This window comes from Schistocerca nitens, chromosome 5 (genome assembly GCF_023898315.1).
Source record: "Schistocerca nitens isolate TAMUIC-IGC-003100 chromosome 5, iqSchNite1.1, whole genome shotgun sequence".
Classification (NCBI taxonomy): Eukaryota; Metazoa; Arthropoda; class Insecta; order Orthoptera; family Acrididae; genus Schistocerca; species Schistocerca nitens.
Genome location: NC_064618.1, coordinates 683,878,621 through 683,897,608, shown reverse-complemented (window position 1 = coordinate 683,897,608; position 18,988 = coordinate 683,878,621). Strand labels below are relative to the sequence as shown.

Sequence of the window (18,988 nt, the reverse complement as noted above, 5' to 3'; positions counted from 1 at the left end):
ACGTGGAACTAGTTGGTGGTAATGTTAATGTGATTGGATGGTTTGAGAAACGTCCAAGGCAAAGTTAAATTACATGTCACCATTCTGGAATTACGCAATTTATATTTGTTCTAGGATTATAGTTCTGCTGAATTACGTACGCATATTGTGTACTTCACTGACGTCTGCAGAAGCCGTAAAAGGTGCGGTGGACGTTACTGAAATGTGTAGAAACCACGAATCCAGTTTGACGAGATTTATTTCCATCTGTTATATACCGGTCTGGTCCATTCCGAATACTTATATGAGCCATATAAGCTCACATGTTTTTTGCATATTTTTCTCATGTTGTAGTTCATCTCAGCACCTGAATCACTTGAAAAAGACCTAAGCTCGAAATTGCAATCGTGGAAACTGTAATAAATAGTACAGTCGCTAGTGATTATACTGTCATTTAAAAATTTTTCGAATTAATTTGCACGATTCAAATGGTTCAAATGGCTCTGAGCACTATGGGACTTAACTTCTGACGTCATCAGTCCCCTAGAACTTAGAACTACTTAAACCTAACTAACCAAAGGACATCACACACATCCATGCCCGAGACAGAATTCGAACCTGCGACCGTAGCGGTCGCGCGGTTCCAGATTGTAGCGCCTTGAACCGCTCGGCCACTCCGGCCGGCTGCATGATTCGCCGTGAAAAGTAGAAATCACTTGTACATGACTGACACAGTAAAAGAAAAACCCTTATCTCATAAAGATCTTTATGGCAAATATGTAAGAACGTAACAGCGTCTGAAAATCAGATTTTTTTATTTCCACAATACTTTAAGTGTCACGGCTCTATTGAGCCCACACGTGCTAGAAGAGCGGTGACAGCTGCTCTGTGTCCCCCCTGTATCTCCGACAGCACCTCGTTATCACTCGGAGGTGTAACCGGCCGGGAGAATCACATCTCTGCTCGCGAAGATGCGGCGCAGCCCGCGTTCCCGAGTTACTGGCGCTGCCCTCCACAGGACCGGAATTGCTGGTATGGAGCCAGAATTTCTGGGGAACGAGCAACTCACGGCAAGAAATTGGGACATTAGCATGTAACACGCCTTCCCTATGGGAAAAACAGAAGATGCAAATTACGCGCAGCTAATGCAAACAGCCGGCACACTCGGCCCGGCGACTATTTCCGACTATCGGGGTCGCCTCGGGCGGCGCGGCGCGCTCTTTTTAACTGTAAAAGAGCCGGAATGGTAATTAAACTGAGTGGCCGCAGAAAAGCGGCGGCCAATTCCGGCGTCCAGGAGGCCGGCGGCCAGCGGGTGTGGTAAACACGTGTAGATGCTGCAGCATTAATAACGGCCGCTCCTTTATTATTGGGGGCCGGAACGGAACGGAATGGCATGAAATGTAGGCGGCCTAAGCCGCAGCGGCCGCACTAATCCCCCTGCAAGATGTCGCTACCCCAGCAGTTCGCAGCCTTGCCAAATGAGGGATCCTATTACTGCGTTATATTGCAGACCGAGCAAAGTATCTGCTGTCCCCTGCACGAATTTTCGAGACAAAGTAATTGTATACGCTCAAGTAAAAGAGTTTATAGAAACTGTTTACTCGTTTAATAAAATTGGCACATCAAAGAATAAAGTTGTGGCGCTCACTGTATCTATGTCTTCCTTGACAATCGTGGACTACTACAGCATCAATACAAACAAACCCCACCTCTTTCCTCTCCAAGAATTCTTTATATTTTCCCAAGGTAATTTTAAACCCCCTGCTCAAAAAAATGGTTCAAATGGCTCTGAGCACTATGGGACTCAACTGCTGTGGTCATAAGTCCCCTAGAACTTAGAACTACTTAAACCTAACTAACCTAAAGACATCACACACATCCATGCCCGAGGCAGGATTCGAACCTGCGACCGTAGCGGTCGTGCGGTTCCAGACTGTAGCGACTTTAACCGCTCGGCCACTCCGGCCGGCTAAACCCCCTGCCTTTAAATTAACCTCGATATCTGCCTATTCTATCAATCATGAACTACACTACAGTACCTATTCAAATGGAATGAGTAACTTAAAAGTATACTTCCTAGGTGTAGCATAGCAGGTTAAATCATTCAATAAAGGCAAAGCCTCTGGTCCACAATGTAGACCAGTCAGTTTCCTTCCAGAGCATGCTGATTAAATACCTCCAAATTTATCAATTATATACCGGGTGATGAAAAAGTCAGTATAAATTTGAAAACTTAATAAACCACGGAATAATGTAGATGGTACCGTGAAGGGTGAGAGGTACGCCGATATGTTACAGAATCACATCATCCCCAGCCTGGCTAATAAACACCTGCTGGAACGTACGATGTTTATGCAGGATGGCGCTCCATCCCATATTGCTAGACGCGTGAAAGATCACTTGCGCGTCGTTTGGTGATGATCGTGTGCTCAGCCGCCACTTTCGTCATGCTTGGCCTCCCAGGTCTCCAGACCTCAGACCGTGCGATTATTGGCTTTGGGGTTACCTGAAGTCGTAAGTGTATCGTGATCGACCGACATCTCTAGAGGTGCTGAAAGACAACATCCGACGCCAATGCCTCACCATAACTCCGGACAGGCTTTACAGTGCTGTTCACAACATTATTCCTCGACTACAGCTATTGTTGAGGAATGATGGTGGACATAATGAGTATTTCCTGTAAAGAACATCATCTTTGCTTTTTCTTACTTTGTTATGCCAATTATTGCTATTCTGATCAGATGAAGCGCCATCTGTCGGACATTTTTGAACTTTTGTATTTTTTCGGTTCTAATAAAACCCCATGTCATTCCAAGCATGTCTGTCAATTTGCACCTCTCTATCTACATTATTCCGTGATTTATTCAGTTTTCAAATTTATACTGAATTTTTGCTCACCCAGTACAATCGCTTGGCTGGCCGCTGTGGCCGAGCGCTTCTAGGCGCTTCAGTCCGGAACCGCGCTCTTACTACGGTCGCAGGTTCGAATCCTGCGCCGGCCGAAGTGGCCGTGCGGTTACAGGCGCTGCAGTCTGGAACCGCAAGACCGCTACGGTCGCAGGTTCGAATCCTGCCTCGGGCATGGATGTTTGTGATGTCCTTAGGTTAGTTAGGTTTAACTAGTTCTAAGTTCTAGGGGACTAATGACCTCAGAAGTTGAGTCCCATAGTGCTCAGAGCCATTTTTTTCGAATCCTGCCTCGGGTATGAATGTGTGTGATGTCCTTAGGTTAGTTAGGTTTAAAGTAGTTTTAAGTTAAGGGGACTGATGACCTCAGATGTTAAGTCCCATAGTGCTCAGAGCCATTTAAACAATTTGAACAACCGCTTGCTCGTCGGAAGATCCGTACATAAAGAGTGGAAAGCTGCACAAGTCATTCCAATACCCGAGGAGCGAAATAGGAGTACTCCGCTGAATTACAGTCTCATATCGCTAATATCGATTTATAGTAGGGTTTTGGAACATGTAAATTACTGTGCTCGAACATTATAAATTAGCTAGAAGAAGACGATTTATTGACAAACTGCCAACACGGATTCAGAAAATATTGTCCTTGTGAAACACAAATAATTCTTTATTCTCACGAAGTCATGAGTGCTATCGGCAGGGCATGTCAAATTCATTCCATAATTTTAGATTTACAGAAGGTGGTGAGGGTACCATCTGGAGTGCCCCAGGGAAGTGTGGTAGGTCCGCTGTTGTTTTCTATCTACATAAATGATCTTTTGGATAGGGTGGATAGCAATGTGCGGCTGTTTGCTGATGATGCTATGGTGTACGGAAAGGTGTCGTCGTTGAGTGACTGTAGGAGAATACAAGATGACTTCGACAGGATTTGTGATTGGTGTAAAGAATGGCAGCTAATTCTAAATACAGATAAATGTAAATTAATGCAGATGAATAGGAAAAAGAATCCTGTAATGTTTGAATACTCCATTAGTAGTGTAGCGCTTGACACAGTCACGTCGATTAAATATTTGGGCGTAACATTGCAGAGCGATATGAAGTGGGATAAGCATGTAATGGCAGTTGTGGGGAAGGCGGATAGTCGTCTTCGGTTCATTGGTAGAATTTTGGGAAGATGTGGTTCATCTGTAAAGGAGACCGCTTATAAAACACTAATACGACCTATTCTTGAGTACTGCTCGAGCGTTTGGGATCCCTATCAGGTCGGATTGAGGGAAGACATAGAAGCAATTCAGAGGCGGGCTGCTAGATTTGTTACTGGTAGATTTGATCATCACGCGAGTGTTACGGAAATGCTTCAGGAACTCGGGTGGGCGTCTCTAGAGGAAAGGAGGCGTTCTTTTCGTGAATCGCTACTGAGGAAATTTTTGAGAACCAGCATTTGAGGCTGACTGCAGTACAATTTTACTGCTGCCAACTTACATTTCGCGGAAAGGCCACAAAGATAAGATAAGAAAGATTAGGGCTCGTACAGAGGCATATAGGCAGTCATTTTTCCCTCGTTCTGTTTGGGAGTGGAACAGGGAGAGAAGATGTTAGTTGTGGTACGAGGTACCCTCCACCACGCACCGTATGATGGATTGCGGAGTGTGTATGTAGATGTAGATGTAGGTTTTTGACACAGCAACTTCTAATCAGATTTTGTGTCTATGGAGTATCGTCTAGGTCGTGCGACTGTCAGAAAGGTCACAGTTCTTAGTAACTGACGGAAAGTCATAGAGTAAAACAGAAGAAATATCTGGCGGTCTTCAAGGAAATGTTACAGGCCCTCTGCTGTTCCTGACCTACATAAATGATTTAGGAGACAATCTGAGCAACCTACTTAAATTGTTTGCAGATGAAGCTGTCATTTACCATCATGTAATATCATCAGATGATCAAAACGAATTGCGATATGGTATAGATATCTGTGTGGTGCGCAAAGTAGCAATTGACTCTAAGTAATAAAGTACATGAGTACTAAAAGGAATCCGCTAAATTTCTGTTACACGATATATCACACAAATCTAAAGGCTATGAATTCAACTAAATACTTAAGGATTACAATTTCTAGTAACTTAAACTGGAACGATCACATAGATCATGTCGTGAGGAAAGAAAACCAAAGACTGCAGTTTATTGGCACAACACTTAGAAAATGCAACAGGGCTACTAAAGAAACTGCTTACACAAGGCTTGTCCACTCTGTTTTGGAGTATTGCTGTGCGATGTGGGATGCACATCATTTAGGATTGAAGGACATCGAAAAAGTCCAAAGAAGGACAGCTCATTTTGCATTATCGCGAAATAGGAGAGACAGAGACACGGATATGAACTTGGGTGGCAATCATTAAGACTAACGCGTTTTTCGTTGCGGTAGTATCTTCTCATGGAATTTTAATCACTAACTTCCTCCTCGGAGTGTGAAAATATTTTGTTGACGCCCATCTACATATGGAGAAATGATCATCATAGTAAAATAAGAGAATTCAGAGATCGCTCGGAAAGATTTAAGGGTTGAGAAATAGCTTGAAGGTATTTCGACGAACCCTCTGCCAGGCACTTAATTGTGAATTGCAGAATTGTAGAGTAATCATATAAGTGTAGATGCAGATGAAAATTACAGGTGATGCTCTTAACATTTATGGATTTCTTCCCCCGCTCCCGCCATGGACATCCTACACCTTATTTTTAGATTACATCCTGTGCGACCCCATTCAAATCCCGTAACTGCTGCAATTAGCAGATGCCCTCACTACCAACAATTTCACACGTTCAGATAGCTCTGAGCACTATGGACTTAACATCTGAGGTCATCATTCCCCTAGAACTTAGAACTACTTAAACCTAACTAACCTAAGGACACCACACACATCCATGCCCGAGGCAGGATTCGAACCTGCGACCGTAGCGGTCGCACGGTTCCAGACGGAAGCGCCTAGAACTGCTCGGGCACCACGGCCGCCAAACTTCGCATCCAGCCATTCCATTCACTCACCACAAAATCCGCATAAAAACCATAACGAATAGCACCCGCATTACTGTTCCACGACCTACCCTCAAACGTTATGTAACTGCAAGCTTCCTGTGTTCCAAAGTCCCGAAACCCCTGATGCAGGTTGTTGTTGTTGTTGTTGTGGTCTTCAGTCCTGAGACTGGTTTGATGCAGCTCTCCATGCTACTCTATCCTGTGCAAGCTTCTTCATCTCCCAGTACTTACTGCAACCTACATCCTTCTGAATCTGCTTAGTGTATTCATCTCTTGGTCTCCCTCTACGATTTTTACCCTCTACGCAGCCCTCAAATGCTAAATTTGTGATCCCTTGAAGCCTCAAAACATGTCCTACCAACCGGTCCCTTCTTTTTGTCAAGTTGTGCCTCAAACTCCTCTTCTCCCCAATTCTATTCAATACCTCCTCGTTAGTTATGTGATCTACCCATCTAATCTTCAGCATTCTTCTGTAGCACCACTTTTCGAAAGCTTCTATTCTCTTCTTGTCCAAACTATTTATCGTCCATGTTTCACTTCCATACATAGCTACACTCCATACAAATACTTTCAGAAACGACTTCCTGACACTTAAATCTGTACTCGATGTTAACAAATTTCTCTGCTTCAGAAACGATTTCCTTGCCATTGCCAGTCTACATTTTATATCCTCTCTACTTCGACCATCATCAGTTATTTTACTCCCTAAATAGCAAAACTCCTTTACTACTTTAAGTGTCTCATTTCCTAATCTAATTCCCTCAGCATCATCCGATTTAATTTGACTACATTCCATTATCCTAGTTTTGCTTTTGTTGATGTTCATCTTATACCCTCCTTTCAAGACACTGTCCATTCCGTTCAACTGCTCTTCCAAGTCCTTTGCTGTCTCTGCCAGAATTACAATGTCATCGGCGAACCTCAAAGTTTTTATTTCTTCTCCATGAATTTTAATACCTACTTCGAATTTTTCTTTTGTTTCCTTTACTGCTTGGTCAATATACAGATTGAATAACATCGGGGAGAGGCTACAACCCTGTCTCACTCCCTTCCCAACCACTGCTTCCCTTTCATGCCCCTCGACTCTTATAGCTGCCATCTGGTTTCTGTACAAATTGTAAATAGCCTTTCGCTCCCTGTATTTTACCCCTGCCACCTTCAGAATTTGAAAGAGAGTATTCCGGTTAACATTGTCAAAAGCTTTCTCTAAGTCTGCAGGTTAGGCGCTTAAAATTAACAATTATCACTACGCTTATCTTCCACCTGATCACGAAGTATGATATTCCTGCTGTAGTACAAAAAAATCAGTAAATTGTTTCATTTAATTTTTAAACCTCAAACGTACAATCATAATCTTTTTAAATTTCTAGCGCTTATTTTCAGTAACACTACAATTTTTAACTCATCTTTGTAAGAGTTTTAAGGCTCTTTGATTGAAGAGTGGGCGTGAATGTGCCGCTAACAGCCGAAACATCACCATCGGCGGGCGAGAAAAATCACATAACAGTAACATCATCTTCTAATGCATATGTAAAGCGAAATCCTTTCTGGTAATCGTCCAACATAACAGACCTTCCCTTCTTTTACATACGATGGCTCATTCAATCACGTTACCTTTCTTAAACGTCTGTTCCGGATCCAAACATAAATTATTCATTCCTTACCCTCGCCATTAAGTCCTGCATAATATACACAGCGTCTTGGCCTACCTTCCTGCGTCTACCTCATTTTCTATAAATCAGTTCTCTTCTTCGAAACTTTGCTATTCCACTGGTCTTTCCCAAACAAATATCAGATAACCATTATCTTATTCCTTCATGTGTATCAGGAAGCATCATCCCACTGAAATTCTGTAAACATCAATTAAGTCACCTGATTTCACATTCAGACCATTAAATTACAATAATTTTTTTGTTTCAAATCTGTCTGCTGAATAAAATTTTCATATTTTGGTATTCGTCTGTTCTGTTATTGTGCTGAAGCGCTTCGCTGAAGAGTGGATGGCATGGTAAAACCCAGAGATGCTATTCTTCCTTGGCCTCTCACCTTACACTCGTACAATCAACAAAAACAGAAAAAATTACAAATATCTGCGAATGATAACTAGCATTTGGTCAACAACGAATTTTCTTTGTAAGAAGTAATTGGCTACGCTATAAAATCGATGTACACTGCTTAACAAACTGCTTTCTATACAGGATTAGTCAAGCGGAAATGTTTCTGCTTTGAGGGACGTTGTATTAGTGACCCCGAACAGAAAACGTCCTATGGACATATGCCCTTTTCCGAATGGCTTCCGAGACAGAACATATTTAGTGTTCATTGTTGTTTATTTTCTGTATTACTCAAATATTGGCATTGTTTACAACGTACCATACTAGTCTGATAAAGTTGAGACGAATAATTTGATACAGAATACTTGTGGTCTGTCAAGTCGGGATACCTCAAACTGGTCTACGAAAACTAAGCTACAGCGCTTGCGCGTCGCGCGAGTTGCTCAATATTCTCGGGCCCTCCGTGCAAGCTATCAGTCCTACAGAAAACAATGACAAGGACTTTTTTGTAGGAAATTTAATGTAGTTTAATTTTGCACTGCGACACGTTTTCGCTGGATGGTGAGGTTTTCGAGTTATTGAATAAAACTTACAAAAGTGATACAAAATGTGTTCTATCTCGGAAACCATTCGTAGTAGTGCATATGGTCATATTAAGTTTTTTGTTCAGAATCACTAATACTATCATCCCTCAATCCATGTATCTTTCTCCTCATTCACCCTATATAACACAATCAACGGGGCGTACATTCTTTATTATCGTACAATGATAATAACAGAATATCAAATGAAACGCTGTTTGGTCGCGTGAACAACGTTCCAGAGCGAATGTGTATGTTGGCGAAGCTCGGGAGAAGTTTCCCGCACTCCGGGAAGAAAGATGAAGTATTTATACGCCCACTCGAGTTTCATCGCTTTTATACAACTTCCCTCAATTTAAATCTTAGGATTTCTTGCAGAGGTGCAGCTGTTTCCATCTCATTTGCTTTCATAAGAATGCCATCTCGGCCCCAATCTCAAATCGGGTAGAGTTCTAGAAGCATCCCTCTGCGCAGGTGATTCAGAAGGAAAAAGCACTGCAGTACGACGTAGATAAGAACGGTTATTTCAGCATTTTTTCGCATCCTAGGAAGAGCTTCGATTATATTAGCTTTACCTTTGGTTTTAAAATAGAGTAATTGTTTTAGTAAGCTTTATAATTTTCGACTACTTTATTGATCAACAGAAATATGCGATTGCTGTCTCTTCGAGAGACGACTTACCAGATTTTGGATTTGTGTATCTAACATTCGAAGAGATCTTAGTGAAAGCACAAGCAATACACAAATGTCATAGACACGTCCTAACATTAAGAAACAGTTGTTATATTACTGAGGAAGGTATTACTGCAACCAGTCACTATTTATGTAATGAAATTTATTTTTTGTTTCCTACCGATTTCGGGTGTTTTCACATCCACCCTCGCAAGGTGCACAGTTATGTTATTATGTAAAAGAATTAGTAGATTTAATATCTACTGTTCTAAACCATCGGTTACTTCGCCCTCTTCGTAAGCGCAGGTACCGAAATATGAGCTTCATTCATCGTAAACACAGTTTGCATCTCTTTTACAGGTGAGGATACAGAGTGTGTTAGTTTGGTATAATCTTACGTGTAAATCTAGCAATGAGAGTTTTCCCGTAGTGGAAACACATGTGAATTGTTACTGAAAGCAACAGAAAAGCAACCAGTCATCATTAAATAGTCTGGTAATTAACAATAGAGCCATTATCAGTTACGAACGGAGAAGTTCCTGTTTATGTGGCCCTAGATGTTTATTTTGAGCTGTGCTTGGTGCTCTACAAGGATTCCAAAAGCGAAAAGGCGTCCACTTTCGTTTACAATTCGGTAGCGAATTAAGCATAAAACTTTACACATACACACATTGCATTCGTCTCGATAGCCGCTATCAGAAAATAAGTACCAAACTACAGCATCCCATTTAAAGAAACAAAGTTGACCTTCATATCTCCGAAGTGATTCCACCTAGCAACAAAAAACCAACGCCATATTATGGCCTCCGTTGTTCCATGCAACTTTTGTCCCACAAACTTTCCAGCTCCTATCATACTTTGGGAGTTATTCTTGGTGGCAATAGTTAATGCCTTTTACGTAGTAGTTACAAATGTGTTACTATGTTACATTTTCTCTTGTTACTCTCTCGATTTTCAGGTTAGAAGTAAGTTTTACAGGCCAATATTCGTGAGATTAAATAATCATTTGTTGTTACTTAAGATTCCCAATGTTCTTAGTCCATCTTTCTCGCCCTGCAGATGTATTTACTCGGTTTCCGTACTACAGACGGCCGATTTGCAGCGTTTTCTCATCACATTTATTTCAACATTTCACTTGCACTTTGCAGCTTGTACTGAACTTGTGTGTGTGTGTGGGGGGGGGGGGGGGGGTGTTGCTAACTGTCGCTGTGTGTTTTTCTTTCATCTTCAGTGTGTATTGTATATGTGTGGTTTGATATGTGTTCATTTGTCAAGTGTGGTATGTTTTTGTGTGTGGGTGGGTTGGTGTGAGTGTTGTTACGTGCGAATAGTTTTTTGTGTTGTTATTGTAGTGGCTAACATTATTTAGGAAGATTTATTTAGTGCAATCCCACTAGCAGTAGTGTTAGGTGTGAAGTTAACTCTTATGAATCAGTTTTTAGGATTCCGTGCCCAGAGCGGTGAAATGGGAGCCCTTATAGCTTCGCGTTGTTGTCCGTCTGTCTGTCTGTCTGTCAGTCCTACTGTTAGAAACCAATTTTCTTAGGAACGGGAAGACGCATGAGGTTGAAATTTGTGTCACGTACTGAGGCCTATGATCACTTGGCAGTATAATAAATTGAAGCTTCTAAGTCAATACAGTCAAAAGACAGGGCCATTTATGTCACAGATTTTAATACTCACAAAGTCACTCATCAAAACCTGTAGGGTACTTCCCATTGATCTACAATGATGAAATTCGGCAAGAAACAAAGTTTCACAGTACAAGTAAACGAAAAACTCCGAAAATGATGAACTGTAATTATATCACACGAAAAAATATATCTTTTGTCATTTGTTATCCGAAGTCAAACTTGAAGCTAAAACAATCAGTAGTTTTGCATTGACTGGGACGCGATGGGAAAAGTCAGACATCAAGCAACGAATGATTTTATCGCTCGTATGACGCGTTTCGGAATTTATCCGTTATCAGACATCCAGGAGCGATTGCTGTACGTAGACATGGCGTTTCAAGTTTAAAGTGAAACAAACGTTCGCAGGCTAGTCTCCTATATGTCTGAAGATGGAGAATTCCGAAACGCGTCATATGAGCAATAAAGTTATTCCTTGTTTGATGTTTGACTTTAACCATTGCGACCCAGTCAGCCTGAGAGGAGAACTACTTTTTTATAATAACTGATCGCCTGCCCCCTGCATGACTTTAAGTCACATTTATTAAAATATTCTCGAAAATCTTGCAATCGCTGGGAACGATATGTTGCCAGTATCAATGTCGATAACACGAACACGCAAAAATGGTCGAGATTTTCGATTCCCAGAATGAATTAACCGTCAGCGAACATAATTAAGCTTGTGTGGAACTCTTGGTGCTTGAGTCTTACTCGTACCTGGCAAATTCTTTATTTAGTTTTACCCCTAAACAAAATTTTGAAATTTAAAATTGTCATTAGTGAAAGGATAAGCTACCACTTTCTTTTATTCTTTAACAAGACCTTCCTCAATTTTGTATCAAACCATTCGCCGACAACCTACGAAACTTCGTCGGGAAAGTTTGATCCAACCCTTTATATTATTTGTCTCGTCAGTTGTTTTGGCTCGAGTTTCGCTTCCGCTGTCCTCGCTCCGAAGTGTCGGGTAAACACGTCGAAGACGTGCATGATATGCTGCGGCGTCCTTCCTTCCCGAAGCGCTGAAAGTAATGAAGCCATTCTGGTCGAGTGTAAACGGGATAGGGCCAGGGTGCGGCGCGGACAGGGCGCAGTTTCCGCCCTCGCAGGCAGGCATTAACCCTTCCCATCCCATCCCCCGGCAGCCCTTCAGCCCTTCGCTCGCCGGCCGACCACATTTTGCAGCGCTCCGAGATGCCTCACTAATACCACTTCATTTAGACGATAAGGCACAGGCGCCGCGCCGGCCGCACGACGGCCAGGAGTGGTAGGGGGAGGGGAGGTCGGAGCCTCCTCCCCTCTCTTCTGCCACCCCTTCGCTCTGCTTTCCGGACGGCGAGACGGCGCACTCGGGAGAAGTGGCGGAAGGACGAGGCTAGGAGAGACGAAGAAAAGGAAGAGGAGCAGCAGCGAGTTGCGGCCGTGGTAGGGGCCCGGCGTCCCCGCCCGGCCATGATTGATGGGCATTACATGCCGGCCTAAATACCGTGTAATTTGCAAATACAACGCATAATTACACTTGATTACCGGCGCCCTCTATCCGCCGCCCGGTGCCGGGACTTCACTTTATGATAAAAGATAGAGGAGAGGAAGGAGCGCCGGCAAGGAGGGATGATTAAAGCGTCCGTGATGTACTGCTCTTAGTAACTGGGGGCGGGGGTGTGGGAGGGGGGGAGGTAATTAGCACTGGAGCGGGCGGGCGCAAACACGCCAACTGCGCCCCCGACACGCCGCCACAGACGGATCGCGCGCTCGCACCCGCCGCCACCCTCCACGCACGTGGCCGCGTGCAGCGCAGACGCGCCAAATCACGTCGTTTGAGTCCTCGCCTCTGCTCGTTCTTCTCTTAGTCCTTTTATATGCCCTTCTTTCAGTCGCGACGAGCGGACTGCCTACCGCCTTTCAACAAAAACCAGTCGCTTGAAACACAGCTGGCTTTATTCATATACGACATCTTGTAAACAATAGATTCAAGTGAAAAGATTGCCGAAAGGCTTCGATACAGCACCACATCGCCAACTACTCACCAAAATACGATGTAAGTGAGTAGCCTTTACTTGCGTGAGTGTGTTATCGTGAATACAAACCTGGAAATGTGAACTGACAACCTAAATGAGCTACTGACCTCAAACCCACATCACTTACATGAAATTGTATAGAATCCTGTGTGTGTGAAAACCGATCGCATTCGCAAGCAAATTAATACGCAAATCAATAATTTCACGCTCAGTGGACTTGGTCAGTGTAAAATGTTTGCGGAAAAATGTAACTATATAAAAAAACAAACAAAACTGTAATGTCGGCCTGTATAAGACTGTAACCTGAAACACACGAAAATTTCTACACTAACATAAGGCCCTCGTAAAATAAAGAAACTGGCAGAACATACATTGCGCAAATAAAACGAAACATTATGAATCTCACCTGCAAAATGGCAGAAGTACTGGCAGAAACAGCAACACAGCAATACTCCACAACAGCTAAAAAAAAATAAAAAAATAAAAAAAATCTGTGTTTGGTCCAGGGAAATAGGGTTAATGAAATTCACACAGAATGCCACTGAAATACATGGCGTAACTTTTAAGTACTGAAATTTCAGTTAGGAAGGAATTTATCAAAGAAAACAATTATAGACTTCAATATGAAAATTCATTTAATCCAATAATTTCCATGGTACAGTAAATTAACTTAGAATATCAATCAATAGAATAATTATCAACATTCGACTGTGACGAGGGTGGAGTGTACCAACAATACAAGTGTACAAAAATAAAAATAGACTTTTTACCTCGTCAGATAATACCTTGTTCTTCATTTCAAAAGCTTTTTTATGTCCGTATGCTATTCAACTATTGTTCTGTCATCATTCCTCCTCGCAATAAATCTGCAACTTACATTGTTCCAAAGTGCGTCTATGCATTACACTGTACACTCAGCGAATCCTCGCCTGCTGCACACCGCACCTTTCCACTACTGACTGTCAAAGATCCTACGACTCCACAGTGCTGCCATCGCAGACGCAGATACTGTTGCCTAACAACTGTTTCTCTGACCACAATTCTTCAAATATATCATTTTCCTATACAAATATTAACACATCCAATAAGAAAATCAAAAAATAGCCATCTTACAACGATAATACGGAGTATCTTTACAAATATATAAATGGTTCAAGGAATATCTGAGTTTTTTTTTAATTTAATCGTATGGCTAGCCCCCCCCCTCCCCCCCTGCCCATACACCTCAGCCAGACCACAGACGGTATTTCTGCCGGCACAGTTTCCAGGATGATCTCAACTGAAATAATTCGTGCGCGCGTTAGCGCAGGAGCTTAGAAGACCGAAAGCGTTGGCGGAGGGCAAACTGGGACACCAACGTTGGATTAGAATGTGGATTCCCCTAATAAACCAATTTGTGAACATTAAACACGACGATGAGTCCTTTTGCAAATATTCTTCTGATGACAAAAATTTATACTGATAGCTTATGCTCTTTAGTATAATCACTAGCTACTTGTCGTTGCAGTAGGTCTCATTCTTCGTATTTTCTTGTGTCTCAAAACTCAACAAAGAAGCTGCTTTCTCCGTTTATCATTTATTCGTTGGGCTACATATTCCCTCCACCTCCATCCTATTTTCATGTGTCTTGATTGCGTCTTCTCCCCAATCTTCTCCCTGACCCGCTCCTTGGTTTCTGTCTCTCCTGTATCCAACGTGCTCGATTAACGGTACACGATTTTAAAAGTCCAGTTATCGCAGTCGTAAGTCACAATTGGCAGTACACCTAACTGTATGTAAACTGTCCTTTACAGAAACACCCGAACGTTGCTTTTGAAAACCTAATATAGTTTACCAAAACCACTCTAGGGCACGTCTTGAGCTGTCTGTCAAGTCACTGTTTTCGATTCCCTAAATACAAATACTCATCTATGGGTTCTATGACTTCATTGTTAACTTCTACTATTTTCTTTTTCCCAAGTTTGTTGTACATTACGTTTGTCTTTTTAGGCCCAATTTCATACTTTTTCTATTAAAATCCCATTGAAGTTTATCTGGGTTAGAGACGTTCAGAAAGATGATTTCTGCTAAACAAATACGATTCGTGTATGATCCATCAATACATATTCCAACAGGTCTAAAATGTTAACAGTTTTGCACCAATTTGATCAGCAAGACCATACTTTGCAAGCTACAAAACGTTAAGTCTGCAATGATACGAATGAAAGTTTTTGCTTTTTATACATAAATGAAGCGGCTGCCAACCCACTGGTTCATTTTAACTTCATATTTGCTTATTAGACATCGTCCAATTGCAGGCGATTAACCATCATATTCCTCCCACTCAGCACCTATCTACAGTACAATTACGTTTAGATCAAACGTTGGGGATAGGAAACATGGGTAAACTTCACATTTTTATACGTATAAAAATGGTTCAGATGGCTCTAAGCACTATGGGACTTAACATCTGAGGTCATTAGTCCCCTACACTTAGCACAATTTTGGTAAACATTTTTGGAATACAGTGATCAATTAATTGTTATATTTAGATTAAAGTTCAGTCTTGATCACGTTATGTCTGTTTTAATGAGTAACCGGTTTCGGTTTTTTCTATAAAACCATCATCAGACCCATTGGCTCCCTTGAGTTGGTAGGTGGAGCTCTCCTTGCTGCTGTGCAGTCAACTGACCTTGCACAGCAGCAAGGAGAGCTCCACCTACCAACTCAAGGGAGCCAATGGGTCTGATGATGGTTTTATGGAAAAAACCGAAACCGGTTACTCATTAAAACAGACATAACGTGATCAAGACTGAACTTTAATCTAAACCCTACACTTAGACCTACCAAACCTAACTAACCCAAGGATATCACATACATCCATGCCCGAGGCAGGATTAGAACGTGCGACCGTAGCAGCAGCGCGGATCCGGACTGAAGCGCCTAGAACCGCTCGGCCACAGCGGCCGTCTTATACGTATAAAGTCTGTCTAAGCGAAAGAGACATGCTAAGTAGCATAAAAACATTCTCAAACAGACCGGCTGTCGAATCTCGATGGATCTCTTAATTCTTGATAAAATTTACACATAATTCAAAGAAAATACCGGTTTTTGTAGTATTTAGAGAAAATTTAGAGTAACTAAAGGGAGAAAGTTATTTAAATTTAGCAAAACCTAGAATATGGCAGAAATGACACAAAGAGGAAACAGAGGTACTAAGACAAACTGAAGCACAATTACGCATCACAGAGACAAATTAAGAAACAATCACAAAAATTAAACAAGAAGCACAAAAGACCTAAAATATATTATGTCAAAAAGAAAATGAGGGTCACTAGAAAAATCCGCAGTATGACACAGATTTAAATACTGCGTGACACAGACGGAAAACGAAACGACGAGAAAATTTTTAAGTACTAATTACGCCGCAAATTATCGGCAAACCGTGAAAAACACAGTAAAGGATAACATGATTCGGAATGAGAAACAATGGCCTGGAAGGCAAATATGAAGGACTGCTCTGCTGGTAGGAAAATTTGCGACACGTCGGTGGCATCACGAAGTTTTGTGTTTTCTTCAGCAACATCTATTTTTCTGAGGCAATTCTGTTTTTCAAATGACGGCAGACAGAACGATGAAGGTTACGTTGTAAGTAGGCTGTTTAGGTTTTTTTTGGTAACGCCACCTCTGTATGAAAATCACTGGCTGTGCTGTGTGCAGTCTGTGGCTGCTTTGCATTGTTGTAATACTCGCCACTGTAGTGTTAGGCAGCTGGCTGTGAACAGCGCGTAGCGTTGCGCAGTTGGAGGTGAGCCGCCAGCAGTGGTGGATGTGGGGAGAGAGATGGCGGAGTTTTGTAATTTGTCATGAACTGCTATATATATTATGACTATTAAGGTAAATACAGTGTTTGTTCTCTATTAATATCTTTCATTTGCTAACTATCCCTATCAGTAGTTAGTGCCTTCCATAGTTTGAATCTTTTATTTAGTTGGCAGTAGTGGCGCTTGCTGTATTGCAGTAGTGGGAGTAACCAAGATTTTTGTGAGGTAAGTGATTGTGAAAAGTACAGGTTAATGTTAGTCAGGGCCATTCTCTTGTAGAGATTATTTAAAGTCAGATTGAGTTGCGCTAAAAAATATTGTGTATCAGGTTAAGCACAGTCGAGTAAAATTGTTCAAAATGGGGACGTTTCAACGTATCTACGGGTAACATACGATAACATCAAAATTTCTGAGGACAACTACAACATATTGCCTGAAACATATCATGAATGCCAGAGAAGCCAGTAATTAAATGGTGTAACAACGATGAAACATGTTTGAATCTTAGAAACATCTTTGGAAAGGTAAACCACTTGTAACCTATCTAATTTTGCTACAAAATAACTAACCTAGTGACGCGGTTGCCTATCAGATGCTTATTACGATGTAACTATGTACATATTGTAGTGACCACTCGAAAATGGCGTAACGCTGAAATTGGCCAACGAAAGAACAATGAATGATTGAGTCCTTTAGGCGAATTTGTGGTCATTTAAACAAATGTATGCATCTGTGGCACCTAACATAAATAGTGATAACGATTTTCATTGCAATTTTAACGGAAATCATTTTCATACCAAAGAAAAAGAAATAAAAGTTCGTATGTTTTGTGTTGCGTGCAGCACTGAGTTGTTTGTGTTGCACACACTCTGTCAGTGTACAGAGTGATCCGTTTGAGATGTCAGAAAAGGAAAACGCTAGAACAAGCAACCCCGCAAAAAAAAAAAAAAAAAAAAAAAGTATCGGACGGCCGCGGTGGCCGAGCCGTTCTAGGTGCTTCAGTCCGGGACCGCGCGACTGCTACGGTCGCAGGTTCGAATCCTGCCTCGCGCATGGATGTGTGTGATGTCCTTAGCTTAGTTAGGTTTAAGTAGTTCTAAGTTCTAGAGGACTGATGACCTCAGATGTTAAGTCCCATGGTTCAGAGCCATTTGAACCATTTTTTTTTTTTTAATTACTCGCTTTTGGCTTGACTCCGGGAGCATGGTCACACATTGTTAACTCCCATCATTTTCACCATCATTAGTCTTTCTCAATCTTTCACTAAAACTCTCCGTTAAACAGACTGTCCATTTATTTAGCTAGACAGTGTATAACGTTATCAGATGTGACAGGGTACAGGATGACCTGACACATTTTCTTTCTTGCGTTGCAGGTGTGGTTCCAGAACCGGCGCACCAAGTGGCGCAAGAAGCACGCGGCCGAGATGGCGACGGCGAAGCGCAAGCAGGAGGAGGCGGAGGGGCTGGCCGACGCGGACGCCGACGCCGACGCGTCCGACCGCGACGACGACCTGGGCCGCGCCGCCAGCGCCGCCAAGCGGCTGCGCCGCGAACTCGCCGGCGAGGCCGCCGAGCTGACGGGCCGCCCCTGAGCCGGGGCGTCGGCTCCGTCCGACGAGCGCTTCAGCCTGCTCGACGCGTCTCCAGCCTCGTCGCAGAACGCTGGACCTCAAGTTTCTACGGCACCCGCGACAGACAGACCGCTGTTCCAAACTGAGTGGTCCTCAACTGTTGGGAAATATTTACCGTGACGCATCTCAGAGCCACCTTGTAGCGTAAACAGTCCGCTGCTGGCAGTCTCCCATTCGCTGTCGATAACCTCTGTTCGCATACATCACAACAATTTTCTGGTGCTCGAGGCTGAATTACACACACGGAGACATATTTGTCTTTCAGAGAGGAAGCTCTGCATCAGCCATCGCCAAACTAAAAGTCCATTGTTCGAATGGAGAATATTTGGTATGCAGTACTGCGAAGTACAATGAATTGCAAATGTGATGTTTACTGGCAGAAACTATAGGTTAGGAGAACATAAATGCTTGCTGTTACACAGAAAGAATGATAGAAGGTGAAAATTTTTGCATTTAGAAAACCGTTCTACAGATCAAAGAAAACGATTAATACCGTAAAACTGATTTCTAAATTGTAACAGTAACAACGATACGGTGTTCTGACAGACTAAAACGCTATCCAGACACTTGTCAATCTATCCGTTTGCCAGTATCAAACCAGCCTCCGCCATATTACTTATACCAGGATACTTGTCTGGTAAGA

General features: G+C 42.3%; 1 protein-coding gene across 1 annotated transcript in view; it reads left to right on the top strand.

The window, feature by feature from the left end:
* Positions 1 to 18,306, top strand: part of LOC126260656 (homeobox protein Nkx-6.1-like) — a 251,246-nt gene extending 232,940 nt beyond the window's left edge. Inside the window, exon 3 of the mRNA XM_049957992.1 lies at positions 18,088 to 18,306. Within this exon, the coding sequence (XP_049813949.1) occupies positions 18,088 to 18,306 (219 nt within the window). The remainder of the gene's footprint in view (positions 1 to 18,087) is intronic.
* Positions 18,307 to 18,988: the final 682 nt, after the last annotated feature.